Below are 19,291 nucleotides of genomic sequence, written 5' to 3' on the forward strand. Positions count from 1 at the left end.
TGAAAGTACACTACTGACCACTTGCTGGGCAGTGTAGCAGTGCTGACACTGGATGCTCCTATCACTGGACTGGAACCAATATTAATCCCCCCTCCTCCCCACAAAATAAAGAGGCTGTAGAAGTCCTCTGTTTGCCCCCTCCCCCAGTCGAAACGAAGAGACAGACACCAGAATTGGGATATAAAGGGCTGTTTTATTGAATAACGACAAATTAATTTGCAATTGTGGCAAGGACCTAACTGGCAGTACAGGTCAGGCTCTGGGATCATCCTTGGACCTCCGCCCTGACCTGTCTTGGCAAGCCACCCTCTGCCCCGGGTGTGAGCCATCCCTCGTATGGTTGTACCCGGCCTGGCCAGGCGATGTGGTTCCCCCTTAAAGCTCCCCCATGGCCACAAAGCTGGGGGGAGGACTGGCTTGTCCAGGGGTTTCCAACTGAGTTTCTGTCCTTGCAACCATGCCGTGAGGCTGCCAGCCACTCCTGACAGACCCCGATTCCCCACCAATGGAGATATGTCATGGGTACTTGCCGCCCTGCTGCTTTCCCCCCTACTTCTAACCTGCCACCACCAAGGCCAAGCCTCAGCTTAGGCCTTTGAGCCCCCTAGTGGCCTAGAGCCACCCTAAGTCCTCACCACAGATCATCCAAGAATATCTTGTTCCCTTTCATTGACAGGTGAATTCCATCACCTCAGTAGAGGACTGCAACTTAGGCCCTTATTTGCGGATGGGGCAGATAAATTCCCAAACCGCTAGCCAAGCCTTTAAAGAAGTCTCTGTTGGCCTTTAGCCTTGCCTTCTCTATTACTGTGGGGTCCAATTCTTCCTGCCAGATGCAGTGCAGAAGCATTGCTGACCAGATTATTAGGACACCAAGCCAGAGCTTGCTTATCTCTTGCAAGTCTGCCTGCAACTGCAAGGAAAGGGCCTTTGTTTGTTTGTTTGTTTGTTTGTTTGTTTGTTTGTTTGTTTGTTTGTTTGTTTGTTTGTTTGTTTGTTTGTTTGTTTGTTTGTTTGTTTGTTTGTTTGTTTGTTTGTTTGTTTGTTTGTTTGTTTGTTTGTTTGTAACCCACCCTCCCTGCAAGCAGGCTCAGGGCGAGGTACAACATTGATTAAAATACAACTTAAAATCAATCATAAAAACAGATAAAACACTGTACCCTTTTTGGGGCAACCAACGTGAGTGGACTCTCCATACCCTGTGTAGAGTGAGACAGGTGGAAGGCTCAGCAATGCTGGGCTAAAATTAGACTCCATCATATAGTTGGTGGAACATCTCTGTCTTACAGGCCTGCCTAAATGATACAAGATCCTGGTGGGCCCGAGTGTCCTCAGACAGAGAGTTCCACCGGGTTGGGGCCTTCATAAGGCCAAGGTCATTGCCTCCCAGGTGTACCACCAGGATCTGGTGCGGTGGACCTCTCCATTTGAACAAAAGTGGCAGCAGCCCTGTCTACCTTAAGCCTCTTCTGCCTTGTCATTCATTGGTGGCCCATTGGCTCAGACCAAGCTGGGACCCAATCTGCGTCCTCTTCACCTGGTCCGCTGCCCAGAAAATCATGCTGTGGCCACAGATGAGGATATGCGGCCTCTCTCGTAGAAAAGTAGAAATTTATCATACAGACATAAAATACAGTTATTAGAATGGCAAAATAAAATATAATTAAAACAGAACCTTAGTAGATCCAATTGTTCAGACCAGTATTAAAATACAGTATGATTATAAGCATCTGAGGTGAGACCAGATAGTTGTGAAGAAAATTAATTTTCTGAAGAAACAGTCTTGGCCCTAATCTTTTTTGCAGCTAAGGCAAACAAGGATACTCTGCTAGTGACAAATGAATCAGTATGAGATAACAAAAAAACCAATTTGTCAATATCAGAGGTAAAGTTACGCCCCACTAATAAATAAGCAAGAAATTTAGCTCTAGCCTCTGCATACATAGGACAAAATAAAATGTAATGTAGGAGATCCTCAGGAACTGAGGCACCACATATACAGAGACGAAGAGCCATTGGGGTTTGAAGATGTCTTCCTGTAAGTAAAGCTGTCAGCATTGTTTGAAAGCGCAGAGAGGTTAATATTTTTCTGAGATTTTGGGATGTGATGTTTGCTAAATAAGGAGATCTAACGTGATCTCTCTTGAACAGTTTAAACCAGGAGGAGGATCTGGATTGAGAAATTGTAAGACTGTCCAATAGAGCATCACATCTGTAGACCCAATTTCATAAGTTGGAGCCATTATTTGGGATGGAATAGTGAACAAGAATGTTGTTGTAGCAGGTTGCCCAGGGTGAGTCACTGTGTGTCATCAGCTGAAAGTATTGCTTGCTGAAAGTGTTGGTAATAACAGTATTACCCTTGCTCCAGAATTTAAGTATGGCCATATGGGCACGAGCTCTAACTGAAGGCAGACCAAGTTCTGCCCTCATTAGGGCTGCAGGGGTCCCCCTGTGTAGTGCAAGCAGTCGTCTAATGAAAAGATTTTGAATTGATTCTAGACAGGTTGTAATATGTTCTTTCCAGCCCCAGACCTCTATACCATAAAGAAGGTGGGGGATTGCCTTGCATAAATACACTTTTAGTGCAGGCTCTATAAGAAATCCACCCTTGGTATAGTAAGGTCTCTCTTGTCGGCCACCCCCACCTAAAAGAAAACAATGTTAGGCACGGCAGTGTTCACCTGATTCAAGGGATTCAATGGGTGAACATAAGCCTGATAGGCGGAGGAGCACCACCGCCCTACGCTCTGGATCATGCACCCTGGGTATCCCATGGCAGCCACTGTGGATGCTGGCCCAATGTGGAAAGAATGGGTGCCGAATTTGACATTTGCTAGGCCCAGCTTGGCAAGGGCATGATCCATGACTGCTCAGAATTGGTACTTGGTCAGTGGAGCCCCGTCCGCATGGTGAAATAGGACCCCTTGTTCCTTGCTGCACACTTTGATATAGCCTCTAAGGGCGAGGACTGGGCACAAGTCCATCTCCTCGCATGGGCCCAATGTGACCTCCACACCCCTCTGCTTCTGGTCTGTCTTTGAGCACCGGATGGTTATCCCCTTTAAACTTGACATCCCTGGCCTGTTTGACTCATCCCTCTGTGACATGGCAACCAGCTCACTGACCCTGAGCCCCCCGAAGAATGCAGTGAGGGAGGCAGCATGGAACAGGCCCTCTTCGTACTTAGAGCCACAGACCATGGCACATGCTGACTTCAGACCCCTCAATATTTCAGGTGAGATAGGCTATCTCTGATCTTTTGGTGCCCCTGCTTCCCGGGCCCATCCCTCCAGCATCTTTCAATTGTGGAAATCCCTGGTGTTGTCCGCCAGGCCCTGGGCCTTGAGGCCAGCGCCACCAGTGCTGTACTTTGTACTTGACTGCCAGCCCCTTACCTCTCTGGGTGATGCAGAACTGCATCAGGTGCTCGACAGGGATAGGCCACAACTGGTAGAGACCTACTTGGCACCTGAACCCTGTAAACTGCAGAACCTCCCTGTCATAGGCCCTCTGGGTGCAGGGGGCAATTGCTGCTTAAATTGCCCTGCAGGCCTCAGCCTGCCAATCTGCCAAATGTCCTGGGGCATCTGGGCTGGCAGCAAATTGACCTTGGGGGAAAGCTGACAAAACCATTCCATCTGCAGGCGAGACAGAGCATCTGCCACTCTGTTATACCTGGAATATGCCTGGCTGTGAACATAATATTAAGGTGGAGGCACCTAAGAGTAAATATCCAGACCAGCCTCATTACCCTGGGTGATTTGGAGGAGAGGGAGTTGACTATGTGGACCACTGCCAGATTATCGCACCAAAAATACACTGAATGGTTTGCTAGCTCCTCCCGCCATAGCTGAACAGCCACTATGAATGGGAAAAAATTCAAGAAAAGCACAGTCTCTGCATAGATCCTCTGCTAACCACTCTGCCGGCCACTTCACCATGCACCAATGGCTGTGGAAAAACAACCCAAAGCCATTGGCCCCAGATGCATTGGAGGAGACTTGAAGCTCCCTTTCCAGTAACAGGTCCTCCCTCCAAAAGGAAACTCTGTTACAGGAGCCTAGGAATTCCTCCCAGACTTGAAGGTCTTCCCTCATCCTCGCATTGATCCGCAGGTGATGGTGCGAGAGCCTGAGTGTGCCCATTGTGTCGCACAAGCATCTCAGGAATGGGGGCTACCTCTCTACAAGCAAAATTCAGATGGCCCACCAACTGCTGTAGCTCTACTAATGATATCTTGTGGCTGCCTGATGCGTTTGCTAACCTGGACCTGAGGTCCCTTAGCTTCCCCGCCGGCAATCTTGACATATGGTGGACACTGTCCAGCTCGATCCCCAGGAAGGTCAAAACCTGAGATGGGCCCTCCATCTTTTCATGGGCCAGGGGGACTCCCAACTCCTGGGTAAGGCTAACAAAACCCCCCAGGAGCCTGGCACACTGCCCTGAACCAGCTGGCCCCATGAAAAGAAAATCATCTAAATGGTGAGCCATATCACATCACTGCAGCTGCTGCCACAGGGCCCAGTCAAGAAAGGAGCTGAAGCGCTCAAATGCTGCACATGAAATTGAGAGGTCACCTTTATTCTGCCTTTTCCCAACTGTAGACAGGAGCAGTAATACTGTATTGTGCAGGAGGGTTTATGTCAGAACATTTTAAAAAACTGAAAAGCCTATAAACCTTACATTTATGTACCTATTTGGCATTTATATTCATATCATAAATAAAACAAAATGTAAAAGAAATACAGAAATCATGTTTTTAGGAGTTGTTCAACAACTCCCAGGTTCATCCTCTAAGTGTCCCACATCATTTCAGTCAGGTACAGGAAAACCCAGTCCAAATGATGAAACGCATCTATCTGTGATGACCTAATGGTTTTAATTTTCTGCTGATGAATTTAGCTGTAGAAAGCAGCTCACACCTGCCACTATTCTCCATTTTTTTTAGGACTGATGGAGAGCCAATGGCAAAGAGTTTTGGTGTTCCCTGGATGATCACAATTATGGGCATGTAGGTCATAAAGCTGCTTGGCTACAAATTCATCAGGCCATTTCATTTGTTGTTTTCATTAGCCAGGCAACCATTCCCCGAGAGACACTGGGGACTCCTTCAGTGCATTTAATGGAATCTCTGTGATGTAATGGTCAAAATCCTAGTTGCTATATATGGCAATTATTCCAGACAGATTAGATGACATAGAACAGATGGGCTGCTTGCCTGCTCATTTCTGGCTCCCATCTTTACTTTTTCATATTTAGTGCTGTGTAGGAAGACTTCTCCATCTAAATTAGCACTCATGCAATTCTTAGATCTTGATATAAGTGAGTGGGGAGATGGTGTTGGAAGCTGAACAATTCTGGGTGCACATTATTTCCTCTTGTGGTAGCTCTATTTAGGTTTATTTGGAGGCAAAGTTATCCTAAAACTGGTCAATTGTTCTGTAGAACATATTGTCATCCAAGATAAAGCTTTATAATGCTCTACAAACCAAAAGACCCATATCAGCTTGCAATTAGGCATAGAAACATCTATAATTATGGATCAGATCTAGCAGAGAAAAGTGTAACAGACTCTTGCAAGAAGGATTTGATACCCTGTAAGATTTGAGATCCACCATATTTACGCTATGTATAATTTTCATTTGTGCCTCTAATTCTCCATCTTTGAAAGAGAAATTGGTTTTAGCTGAAGACTGCAAAGATGCATGAATGAAAATCAAACTTCTATGTCATTAGTGTTATATTTGATAAGTGTAGGCTGCCCAAACCAAAATAACCTAGTTAAGGTCTAGGATGTCAAAGCCTTCACCCTTGCTGCAACAGCCCAACAAGACTACCTTTTTGGAACAAATGATTCCCTTTATGACTATCAGCCAGCTCAAAGGGCTTGTTTCTAAATACTTGTAAATATCTCATCGCTTAGGAATGCATGAACTATCTCCACAGCAAGGTATTCTTTGAGTTGGCCAGGTAGTATGAAAGTGCTACTTGTAGTATACAAACTGTGATTACTATTTCACACATACACTTAGGATGTTGCACTTAGGAGATGATTTCTTATGTTCACTTAGCCTATGATAACCCTTTACTTAAACCTGTCCCTGTGCATGAATGAAAACAAGAGCAACTGATACCCTCCTAGCTGTTTTGGATGATGCATACAATATTGTCTTTCCAACACTTTAGGAGCTGCACTAGTAGTTCCATTAAATTTTCTGTTATTTATTTTGTAACTGCACCTAAATCACAATAAATTGTCCAGGTTGGTTGCCCAACCAGATAAAATATAATTTTTACCACTCACCGGCTCCATTTTCTAAGCCAATATAAACTAAGGGGCGTGTTTAAATGATACAATAGGCTTCTGTATAGAGTAACAGAGCTCTTCTTCTAGAATAAAGCAATATCCATATATTTCCACCCCTGTACATCTTTGATACGTCTTTAGGTGTTTTTTTTTTTTTACTTTAATGCAGGACACTCAGGTGAAGAGACTTCATAATTCTGTCCTTATTCAGGATCCAAGGATCTGCTGAGCCAGAAAAATGAATAAAATATTTTTCTAGGGAAGAAATGCTTTTTGAAAACAGCCCCTCCATCTTCAGCATGGACATACATTCTGAGGTCTGTTTCAAGGTTTAGTACATTGCCAGGCATCATCATGGTTTATGCTCTGTAGTTCTCAAATACAATCCTTAATTGAGTCAGTACTGCTGTTGAGCTTGTGTGACCCTCTCACTCATTCTGCTGCAGCATGTTTGTTCCTAAGAATTGCACTCTTCACAGTGGCAGGAGAGAATGTAACGGTAGGTAGCAGTGAGTCTCATGCCGCCTGAACAGCGCAACCGCATGGCCTTCAGTTTGGACGTTTGGGGCCGGCAGCAATGGCAGGTGGAACGGAAGGGCTGCTTCAGGACTGTACTGAAGGACACCATTGGCTCAGAACGTGAAGTCTGACTGCAGCGACCCTCACAGCGAGCGAGTAGCACCATCTGCAATGCACAAGACAAAGGAATCATGAAAGGAGGTCCTAGACCTATGCAGGCTTGTGACATCAGCAGAAAAATATACCATTCATAGCTGTCTGCTTTATATTAAACAGCCCAATTAACAAAAACCAGTTAAGTCTCACTATTGTATATACCAACACTACATGCACACACATACGCACATGCACACAAGACTTAAAATTATATTCAAGGATAACCAAAATTCTGCCCTGGGAAAGCTGCATTTTATATATCATGCACGTTTATTTGTCTGTTTGCTTGTTATAGTGCTTCTATAATTATAAAGAAGGACTAGTCATGGCAGACTCTGGAAAATTACCTCATGGCCACTGGGAATGCAGCAAATCAAATCACATGATGCAGCATACTTAATAATCTCAGAACATTTTACACATTTACAATATCACTGTCCCTTGCCCACCCACCCCCAACCCCCTTCCCTTTTTTCCTGCCTAAAACTGCTAAGGGACACAGCAGAGAATATATGGACTGGGGAAAAGTATGAGAAGGGATGGCAACTGGTACCAGCTAAAAATTCTACGATACAGCTTACTAAAAGGCTCATTGCCATGAGCTTTCCACAAATGTATCACTGCAAATTTGGTAATTATGCTGCTTTTGTAATCAGCTAATTATCCCAATATACTGCACGGACTCAATAGGAAATGTGTGAAACATTTTCAATAAACAAAATTACAAGGACTATCCTAGATGTTGTATTTTTCAGGTGTCCAACATTCTCCAACAGAGCCTCAGTCATTCAGATCTAAGCTGATTAATTGGTATCTTCGGCTCATGGCAAGCAGCCACAAAATGCTTGTTGAACCAGTTTGCTTTGAGTTTTCCCAAAACTGCACATGTGCAAGGACACTGCTGATTCAAACTGATTGGCAGCCATTAGTATTTCTGAGGGCTACTTAGATGAATACTGACAGGTAGGATTTTATTGAAACCGTGCATTTAGTGAGGACTGATTTATATGATTTGTGAGTTATCTAATTGTCTATATAAACAATTGCCTCCCCAGCAAGGATAGGGAGGTAGTAGACCTCACTCAGGGCCATTGGAAAAGCCAATTGCTCTGTACTGCATGGTTAGTAAGGCATACAGTGAAACAACCTGTTGAATACTCACAAGCAGATCGATAAACGATTGAACTGATTGTCAAAAACTCATGTATCTCTTTGCAACTGGGCACAAGCCAAATGGGTGGCTGTTTGAGCATCCCTAGAGTGTTGGACTAGAATTTAGGAAATCCTGGCTCAAACCCCTACTCTGCCACGCAGATAGCTGGGTGATCTTGAGCCAGTCACTTTCTCTCAGCCTAACCTACTTCGCAGTGGTGTTCAGGGTAAAATGAGGAGGGGAGGGCCATGCATGCCATCCCAAGCTCCTTGGAGGAAGAGCAGGATGGAAAAGTACTAGATACTAGCGGAGAGATTTTTAAAACTAAAGTACACAATATACAGCTCACAACCTAGCAGAATTATGTTATATGACCCATGGCTGGATTTCCCCAGCTGCATCCCTCTTCCCCAAAACTTTTCACTGTGTCCTACTGGGATGCAGAAACATGTTTCCAATTCTAAGCAGGGAATTGGCATTCTGATCCAATCCTGGGAAACTCCTCCATGTCCATGCAGGAATGCAGTGAGGATCTTCCGGGCAGGGACAGATCTGAATGTGCTCTTCCAGTTGGAAGGGATGCAGCAAGAAGCTTCTTGGGGTGGGATCAAATATTGAGAGAGAGTGCTCAGAATCTTCCCCCAACTTCCCACCGCATTCCAGGGATTCAGTAAGAACTTGAGAGTGGGGTGCAAAATGCTGCCTCTCAGCTGTTTTCTGAGACAAGGGGGCATTCTGTTTTTCTGTCCCTGAAATTTCACCATTGCATATCAGGGGCTTGCACTGTCAAGCCCCTGGGATCCAACAGAGAAATTTCTTGCTTGTACATGTGCTTGCAGATGCAAGATATTTCTCCACTAGGAGAAATGCAAATGCAAGCCCTGGGATGCAATGGACAAATTTCCTGGGGGGTAGGGTGGGCGGGGATGAGGAGTAGAGAAAGCCACCTGTCAGCCTAAAGTGTAGTTGGGAGGTGGCATTCTGACCCCACCCCACAAGACACAAGAATGTACATGGAGCATAATGAAGCCAAGCATCATTGGGGGCAGCCAAGTGAGCTCCAGTCAAGATCCCTTATGGCTCACGTCACTCTTTGAGTTGTGAGCCCTGGTTTCAGCAATTTTTACAAGTGATGATTAAACTAAATTTTGTGTTGCCTTTGTCTGTAGAGTATATGACTAAACTACATAGACTAAAATACTTTTTTAGTTTTAAAATAATTATTTTTGACTTTCTATGCCTTATTATCATCATTCAGAAGTTACATTTCCCAGTTTAAAAGGTTTGAGTGTGGAAAGAAAGTCTGAAGGACCTTGCTGATTGTTTTGTTTTAAAATCTTGATTCTTCTATTACAATTATTTTTTTAAAAAAAATGGGCTTTGTGTATTATTACTAATAATTATCATGGATAGCTGCATCATTTTGTGGCTTTAAAATGTAGGTCCAAATCACACTTCTCTCATAGTCTTTTAACACATTTGAATAAGTTTTCACCATAGGAATCTCATAAGGCCAGAACAGCACCAGTATACTTTGGTGAGTGTGCAAATGAAATTAAAATAACATGTGCTTCAGAAGCTTTGCTTCTCTGTTAAATTAATCACAGCAGCTGTTTATTGCATTGTACAGTGTACAGTCAATAGAGGCAATTGTCTAAATTATTAGCAACAATATGATGCCATTGTATAGTAATAGTGCCAATGTAATATATTAGAAATGTGTACTGTAAATATTGTATGACTAGATACTTGTCAGTGCAATCCAGGGGCGTGGCAGGGGAGGAGATTGCTCAGGGAGCAAACTGGCCACTGAGCCAGCACATCTATGATATGCTGGCATATCTCTGAGATACCTTGGCATTGCACCCAGCCAAGGCTATGCCATGGCCAGGTACCAGTGAGTCTATGCCTCAGATACCCATCCGATCACTGCTGGCACAACCACCTACAAGGGAAGACATGGGGCCAGGGGCATGGAAGGAGTTAGTTGGCTCGAGCCTCAGAATGCCTCCAGTAAAGTTACATCAGCAAAAACTGCAGCATAACATAAATGTCCATGCAACAGAAAGGGCAAAACAGCTCCCCACAAGTAGGATCCCACCACGAGCTCTGGTGTAGCACAGGATGCTGGCTATGACCCATCACTCCCCTGCCCAGGGGTGGTCACCCCTCCCCCCCCCAGCACTACATAAACCTGATCCAGGATGCCCCATAGCTGAGATCACAGGATAAGCAACACAGGGGCGTGGCGTGTGAGCCAGCGAGAATGGACGCGTGTTAGCTGAGCTCCGTCTCTCCCTTGCCGATAACCCTAACAAATTCAACAGAACGATTACCCTAGCCACCCTAATATGGGCAAACAAGACAACGATAAAAAGAAGCAACAAAATAAAGCAGTGAAAAAGCTGCAGGACTTTTACCCTTCAACAAACGAAGCAGCGTTGCTAGAGAAAGAGCAAGGTGAGCTTACAGAAATGGTGGGCATAAGGGAAAATGACGCAGCTTCTATTTCCAAAACCCCTAATTCAGAACTGCCTCCTCACCTAGCGATTCTGGAACGTAGTATTCTCACTCAAATGTCTCTGTTACTTCAACCAATCAATTTACAATTATCAGAAATCAAAACAGAGCTACGTATAACAAATCAAAAAGCGGAGAAAGCTATTGAGTTAAGCACTGGGGCACAGAACGAAGTGCAGGCACTGAAAGGCACCCAAAATGACTTGCAAGAAAGGATTATACAATTAGAAGCTGTAACCCGTCAGCGGAACCTCCGTTTTAGAGGGCTGGATGAAGAGGCAACACAAAATAAAGATTTAATATCATTCATGGCAAACTGGCTTGCATCATCCTTACAATTAGAAGATGGTATAACACCAATAATTAATAAAGCTTACAGAGTGGGTCCTAAAAAACAACGGATTACCCCAAGAGACATCCTTGTTGAATTCCAAGACAATAGACCCCGGAAAAGAATTATAGCTGAAGCCAGAAAAAGGGGTTCACTCTTTTACGGCAGCAACCCGATCTTAGTCTTCACAGATTTACCCGGCGAAGTTCTGAACAGAAGGAAGCAAATGAGATCCATCACGGAAACCTTAAAACAAGCAGCGATCCCATATAGATGGATGAACTTAACCACCCTATCTGTCAACTTTCAAGGAAAATATCTAACTGCAACAGATGAAGACTCTGGAAAAATGCTCTTGCAAGACATCAAGGCAGAAATACCGATGGAACTGGACAAAATTTCTCAAAAAAGGAAGATGGATCAAGCACTTTCTCCTCTTAAAGGTAGCAAGATCCCCGTGCGCCCAACATGAACGTGGAAAAGAGATTCCTGAACAATAATTACTAGGGTATAGTTTAAATCAGAATTCAATAATACATTTCATTCGAGGGTTTAGGGCAAGGGAGGGTTTGGATACTCAAGAGTTGCCCCTGTTATTGGAAATTTGGGTTTTTTTAAAAAAAAATTTCTTTCTCACAGCTTGCTAACTTTAGTTAGAGACCGACGGCTGAGGAGTGAAGAGCAACAGGTAGCTGTTATAATTGTATTTACAATATACCTTATTAAGGAGAAATTAAGGGAGTGAGAGGGAATTTTATAAATAGTGGGGGGTGTAAGAAGGGTGGGTAAGTTTGATATTAAGTTGAATAATTAATACAGATCTTGACTTTCGTAATCAATATTTTTGGGGGGAGGGATTAAGAGGGAGAGAAAGGGTTTAAAAGTGAACAACAACAGCTTATACTCATCTGGAAATTAAATAACCACAATTTTCTAAAGCAATAGATAATTAATAAGGGGAATTTAAGGGGAAGGGAGATAAGTTAAGGGGGGGAAATCATTTCATTCTAATATAGACTTGGGTACTTGGAATTTATTACTATTCACAACTCTGTCAATCACAATACAAAATATATATTTGCTGAAAGTGAACTACTTAAGATAAGCTAAGTAGTTGTGTTATTAAGTGAGGTTATACTATAAAGGTATATTACTGTATTATACTTTATCTGTTAAATATATATACTTAAATATTTTTTAAAAGAAGGAGAAAAGAAAGGAAAAAAGAAAAAAATCACATAGTAATATACACACACACACACACACACACACAAATATTTTTAAAAATGCAATAGAAAAGAAAAGGGGGGGATTAGAAATTTGATAATAAAGTTATATGAGATTGTGTTTGAACAATAATTGAAATTTAATGTGCTAAGAGGTGGTAAACCATTTTCTAATTTAAGTTAATAACATTATAATCAAGTTGTATTAATGCTATTAGTACTTGATATAGCAATAGACCAAAGAAAGAAAAATCTTTGAACTTAAGTTATATTTCTAGTTACTTTAATTTCATTGGCAACTGGTATTCACAACTTATACTGTTCCTTTTGTGAATAACCTTCTAGACGGTAAAACATGTCTCACTCAAAAATCAATATAATCTCCTACAATGTTAAAGGGCTTAACAACACAATAAAGAGACGGAGAATACTATCCAATTTATGCAACTTAAAGGCTGACATAGCAATTCTACAAGAAACACATCTCAAATCAAACAACAAATCTGACTTAAAAGCCAGATGGATTAAACAGCAATTTCACGCATATGGTTCCTCCAAATCAAGAGGGGTTTCAATTATCATAGCCAAAACTATAGACTACCAACATACAGCAATTCTCAAAGATCCCCAAGGTAGATTTCTATTTATAAAGGGAATAATAAATAATCAAAAAATTACGGTTGCAGCAATATATGCACCAAACCTGAATCAATTAAATTTCATAGAAGAAGTTCTCAACAAACTAAAAGATTTTCAGGAAGGAGAAACAGTGATAGGGGCAGACCTCAATTACATTTGCAATTATAAATTGGATAAATCACATTATAGTAACCAAAGTAAAAAGAGTAACACTGGACTGGTTGAAAAAATTTCAACTGATAGATATTTGGCATTTGCTGCACACACAAGAAAAAGACTACACCTATTTTTCACCATGTCACAACATTTACACTAGAATCGACTACATATTAGTTACCAAAAAATTAAAAAACACAGTAATTAATGCACAAATTGGAAACATAACATGGGTCAAATCCACATTCACCCATTACCCGCATGTTTATCGGATATCTTCCGTTTGCCTCCAATCCGCGATTTGTTCCTCTTCATTCACATTCCTGCTTCCAATCCATCTTTCTCACGCGTCCCTCCGGTCACACGGCCGCTCGAAAACCGCTTTTTTGGGCGGGACCTTTTTTCCCGCCCATTTTTTAAAAATTTTTTGAGCGCACTTTTCCGTTATTTCGATCTTGTCTTATAAAGAAACATCATTGAAGATAATGATGCCTCTCTTTCCCCCACTGACAGCACTGATGGCTCTCTCCCGTTTCTTTTTTGGAAATTTGGAAGCATGTGGGAAGCTTTCGTGGGCATTTCCTATGCAGGACAGTTCAGTGCCTGAATTTTACTAAAGTTTCACTTCCTTGGAATGTCATTATTTCAATATTTCGTAATTTCGATATTACAGTAACATAAAATTAAAAAAAAAACAGTTAAAAAGGAAGTTTCGCGAGTCCGTTCTGAGGATGGATTCACCCCAAAATGATTTTTCAGACTACCAGATTTGATTCAGAAACAGCATAATCAATAAATCCAGTGCTATGAAGTCAAAAACAGTCTTTTGCAGACTACGGAGCACTTTCAAGTTGAATCAGCCAATAGGAACTCTCGGAACGGCCGGAGAGACAGGAAGGGGGGTGGTTTTTTAAAAAACCATGTAAATTGCGCATTGGCCCGTTCACGGCCACCGTGAAACTCCCGTTGAAAACCTGTGACCACATATTCGGGAGAAATGAGAATGAAATGCGTCTGTTTAATGAGGTAATGTGACCGGCACTCGGGATTGCGTGGGGAATGCAGGGAACATGCGACTTAGAATGAGTAATGTGGATTTGACCATGGTCAGACCATGCTTGGACTTCCTGCTCATACAGTATAGAAACGCAAACAACACCTGAAAAGCACTGGACTCTTGATAAATCTTTTATATAAAGAGTCAACAGCCAAATTAATAGAAAAACACATTAACAACCATTTGAAGGATAATGAAACTCCTGAAGTAAGCCCACATATGAAATGGCATGCCCTTAAGGCAGTCCTGAGAGGCCATCTGATATCTATTTCCGCTCATAAAAATAAATTAAAAAAGAACAAAAACTATTAATTATGAATAACATCAAAATGCTAGAACAGAAACACAAAGAATCAGGAAGCATAAAAATCTACCACAAACTCCTAAATGAACGAAAAATCTTAGACCCTGCCACCACCACCACCACTACCTCCCAGTCCCATGGTTTGGTCCCCCAGGGAACCTGGTAACCTGGGTACCAGAATACTGAGGTAACAGAATGGACTATACATTTTCAGACTGCTGAAAAGGGATACATTTTTCAAAGTTCCTCTATCTGACCAGTCCTGTGTGAGGGAAGGGCTAGTACAGCTAAGGTTGCCATCCTCCTGGTGGTGTTGGGCAAGGTTCTACCTGTGGGATTCATGCCCCATCAGGCCTCTTTGCTCCGGCAGGAACAAGGGATAGAGGCAGGGTGATGACGCATGGTGGTGAGGCATAATTTCTGGTTTGTACCCAGGAATGACATCATAACTCTTGAGGACTTTGCCGATCTCTATAGTTTTTTACCGTAGAGATGTGCACATTCCTAGAGTATTGTAACATTTCTGGGTACGAAGTGGAAGTGATGTCACAACTTTGCGCGTCACTGCTTGATATCACTCCTCACCCTACAAAGACTTTGTTTGCCAATGCTCAGCTAACACAAGACCAAAGCTCTCTCTAATTCAAAATAAATAACGTGTGTAATCAATTTATAAAGTACTCCTGGCGGAACAACTCTGTCTCACAGGCCCGGCGGAAAGATAGTAGATCCTGCCGGGCCCTGGTCTCGGTAGACAGAGTGTTTCACCAGGTAGGAGCCAGGACTGAGAAAGCTCTTGCTCTAGTCGAGGACAGGCGGGCCTCCTTGGAGCCAGGGACTGATAGCAATTTCTTTTCTCCTGTTCGGAGAGTCTTCTGGGGAATATACAGGGAGGGACGGTCCCTCAGGGATGGTCCCTCAGGGACGGTCCCTCAATAAACGCTCCTTATTGCACTTGCCCGTAGTTTTCTTTTTCCTGAAAGACTGCTGGTTTAGTTAAAGAAGAGCTCCATGGCTTGAAATGGCATCATCCAGCCCAACAGTCTCCGTGGGGCAGTAACAGAACCGCAATAAGTGCAATAGGGAGTGTTTATTGAAATTTACATGGACTCCATTTTGTATTGATTGCCAGACTCATTTGAGAGTTATATGATTGTTTGACTATATGAAAGACTTTTGATATATTGCACTTATTATTACTTGTTGAAATTAGATTTATGTACAGCACAGAGCACTTTATAAATTGATTACACATGTTATTTATTTTGAATTAGAGACAGCTTTGGTCTTTGTGCTGTTTTCAGTTGCTCTCCCTTTAAGACGCCTCTTCGTATAGTAAATGTTCAGCTAACAACACTAAGCATAGCATGTGAGGGATTAGGCTATAACCTTTCTCTCTGATGTGCTACCTTTTTATTTGCAGAGAATTGTTACATCTATGGAACATTAAGAATGTAGCCTCCCCCCTGCAGCCTGCCACGCTACAGCCCAATTCTACCACCTCTGAATTGAAATATCTCATTCTGCTGCATATCCTTAGTGAAATGCTGGGATAGGTGCTTTCTTTTTATTTTGTGGAGGACTGAAAAAGTGAATTCACCTTTCAACAGCAAAAGGGGTCCAGGTTCAGTATGAGTTAGTTTTTGCAGAGAAAAGTAGGGCAAGGAGGTTGGCAACAGCAGCAGCAGGTGTCAGAGCTCCAAATGGATGGTTCTCTCATCCTTTCCCCTTTTCATCTAACAGGAGAACACAGCAGGGGGGAAAACCCCACACTGCTGCTGTTAAAACATGTTGAAATTTTCCAAGTACAACATTTCAAACAAAAATACTTTTTTGGCATTTTCTCAGGTTTCTAAATGAAAACGAACCGTTAGCCAAAAATCACTTGAAACCATATGTAAACCACATTTACTGCATTTGGCTAAAAGCAAAACTAGCTCTGGAGCAGCATGAATGGAGGATGTGGTGGATATGGATAAACTTCCTACCCCATAATAAATATAAGTGGCATACCTAGACTTTACTACCAAGAGAACACCATTTAGAGAGGAGAATTGCCTCCCCAACCCCCACATTTCAATCCACATGTGATCATTCCTCAAGAATGCATGTAGGTCTCAGTTTTATGAAGTGCAAAAAGTAACCACAACAAATGCTCTGAAACACACTTTTAAACAACTTAAATGTATCCAGGAACAGACCTCAGCGCTTTGCTGTGAATCTTGTTCCCAATTCCACTGAAATGTTTCCCCTCATAAACTGAAACTTGAAGTGTGCCCCTTTCTATAAGGTTTCATACCTATAAAATAGTGTTGGATTAGAACCAGAGAGATTCACTTTCAAACCTCTCTGCTCAGTCATGAAATTCACAGGATGACTTGGACTAATCACTCTCAGCCTATCCTGTCTCATGAAGTTGTGAGAATAATAAAGTGAAAGGTAGGAAAGGCACGGTCACTGCAATAAACTCCTTTATCATAGCTGAGTTCAACAGTATTTAAGGGAGTGGGGCACTAGGCTTGCCAGTCCCCCGCTGGGGGTGGATTCCCCACTCCTACCCTCCACCCCCACCCTTGCTTACCTGGCCAGCGGCGGGGTGGGGAACGCACCTCCCAGGGAGCTCTCCGGGACAGCGCAGTGCACTCCTGCGCACCGCAGTGGCCCAATGTGGGCCTGATTTGGCCCAATTTCTGCACTCCAAAGTGGCCTCATTAGGCCCAACTTGGTCTGGTTCAGGCCTAAATCTGGCCAAATCTGGCAGGATTTGGGCCAAATCATGTCCGAATCGGGCTGCTGCAGAGCGTGGGAGCATTCCTGCATGCCGCAGCAGCCTATTTCGGATGGATTTGGCTGGATTTGGGCCTGAATCAGGCCAAATCAGGCTGTATGTGGCCCAAATCAGGCCGCTGCAGAGTGCAGGAGATCCTGCACTCCATAACAGCCCAATTCAGACCAATTCAGGCCCAAATCTGGGAGCACACCCAGGGTGGCACGTGCCCTGCACAATGACGTCACTTTCTGGAGCACACACAACAGGCACAAAACAAGATAGGTGCCAGGCCTCTGACCTCCTTCCCAGGGGGTTGCAGGACCTGGCAACCCTACAGAACACCCATCCCACAGAGTTTCCCTCTTTGCCCATCATCATCATCGACTGCTATGAATCCTTCATTTATTCCATTTCCCACACAACTAAAGAGTGCTGTTCCTTAATTAGAGTCTGCAGTACCTTCCATAGGCTTGGAGCCTGCTTGCTGGCCCCACCTCACTAAAGGAGCAGCTCTGCTTGGTCTTGCTCTCTGTTGCTTTGTCCTCTCTGTCTGCAACCACTCCCTTGACAACTATCCCAGCTCTTCCCTTGCATATGCTGCCTGTGCTTAAAAAAAAAGTCTTCCCTTGCTCTGTCCTAGGCACCCTTCCTTCTTTGCAGTTTGTTCCCCCCCCCTCTCCCAGCTGGGACTCCCTTTTTGTTAGGTTCCAGGCTGAGGAAGAAGAAGCTGCCCCACTGAGTGCAGCTATGCCCTACCCCCACCCCAGTAGCTTTTAAATTCAGCTGTGCCAGGGGTGGTGCAAGTCTTATATGTAGTTCTTGGCGCTTTTCTCCTTCACATCCTTGATGGAAAAATATTAATAGAATTATCAATATATGTAATTCTCTGTGTGGCCCTATCTATGGAAACTTAAATCCAGAAACTAGAACCATGAACAAGCAAGACAGATCTTTATACAAACCTGAAAGCCCCATCTTTGTAGAAAAATCTGAAATCTAAACATACATGGGGGAGGGGTGAGGTTATAAAAGTCCAAAACAATAGAAGCAGCACATGTAGTGTTAAAAAATGAATGTCTTCTCAGTAGCCATTGTGAGTGTTGCTAGGCAATCACAACAGTATTGTCAGCCTTCAAGCATTGGTTCCTGTCAGTAAAAGTCAAGGGATAGGGATTTATTCCAGGGATTTATTGGCCTTTTAGGGAGGATTCATCAGTGCCAGGCCTATCAACAAATACCAGGCAACTTGATGCTGTGGGAAGCCAAGCTCCAAGTGGGACTCAGCTATCTGGCACTTTGATGAGACAAAGGGCCAAGCTACAAGTGACAAATGACACTTGAACGGCAAGTGGATTGCGTGGAGGGCAAGTGAACAGGGAGAAATACACTTGCCATTCAAGTGTCATTCGTCACTTGTAGCTTGGCCTAAAGTCTTTTTATGAAATAGGAACAGCCACCTGGGGCAAGCAGTTTGCCACAGAGAAGCTAATAACCTGGCAACAGCCCTACTGCTTAGCCCTGCAAGTTTAGGGGGTGCTTAGAACACAGTACCATCTTTTATCCAGGGTTAAGAGCAGCCCAAGGTCCATGGACACACTGCATTGCAAGTTCTGGGAAACAGGGGAATTCAGCTCCCTGCAAACACAGCTTGGAGATTCTCTTTCTCCTGTGCAAGGAAAATCACACGTTTGAGATCAAAGTAAGGCCACTGATCCTTCTCTCCCCCATCCGCATTTTATGGGCAGAGGAACGATACCGGTTGTTTTGATGTTTAGCCCAATCACTTTTAAGTCACATCAGATAGGATGGGTTCCTATGCAAAAACCTCAACAGACTGGTAACTCACTGGATTTGTTAAAGTTTACAGTTCTTTGCAATATACATGCATATTGTATTTTGGTGCTATGATCCATTTTGTTTATAACAGCTACAAAGGTATTCCTTCCTTCAAGAACTGTGTTTGATATGTGGCTCAGAACCACGTATCAAACACAGTACTTGAATATTGTATCGTTGTTTTACTATCAAAGACCCATATTTATGGAATCTGCCAACTCTGATTCCCACGTATCCAGACTTCAATCTCCTGTCAACTGCTATGATCAATCAATCATGTACCCCTTGTTTTCTCACCTCATGCTCAAGCATCC

General features: G+C 43.2%; 1 protein-coding gene across 3 annotated transcripts in view; it reads right to left on the reverse strand.

Moving 5' to 3' along the window:
• Window positions 1-4,491: 4,491 nt before the first annotated feature.
• NDP (norrin cystine knot growth factor NDP) overlaps window positions 4,492-19,291 on the reverse strand; it is a 47,049-nt gene continuing 32,249 nt past the window's right edge. For all 3 annotated transcript variants that reach the window (XM_054974202.1, XM_054974200.1, XM_054974201.1), the window contains one exon: window positions 4,492-6,995. In XM_054974202.1, the coding sequence (XP_054830177.1) occupies window positions 6,768-6,995 (228 nt within the window). In that variant the 3' untranslated portion in view covers window positions 4,492-6,767. The remainder of the gene's footprint in view (window positions 6,996-19,291) is intronic.

Source organism: Eublepharis macularius, chromosome 3 (genome assembly GCF_028583425.1).
Source record: "Eublepharis macularius isolate TG4126 chromosome 3, MPM_Emac_v1.0, whole genome shotgun sequence".
Classification (NCBI taxonomy): domain Eukaryota; kingdom Metazoa; phylum Chordata; class Lepidosauria; order Squamata; family Eublepharidae; genus Eublepharis; species Eublepharis macularius.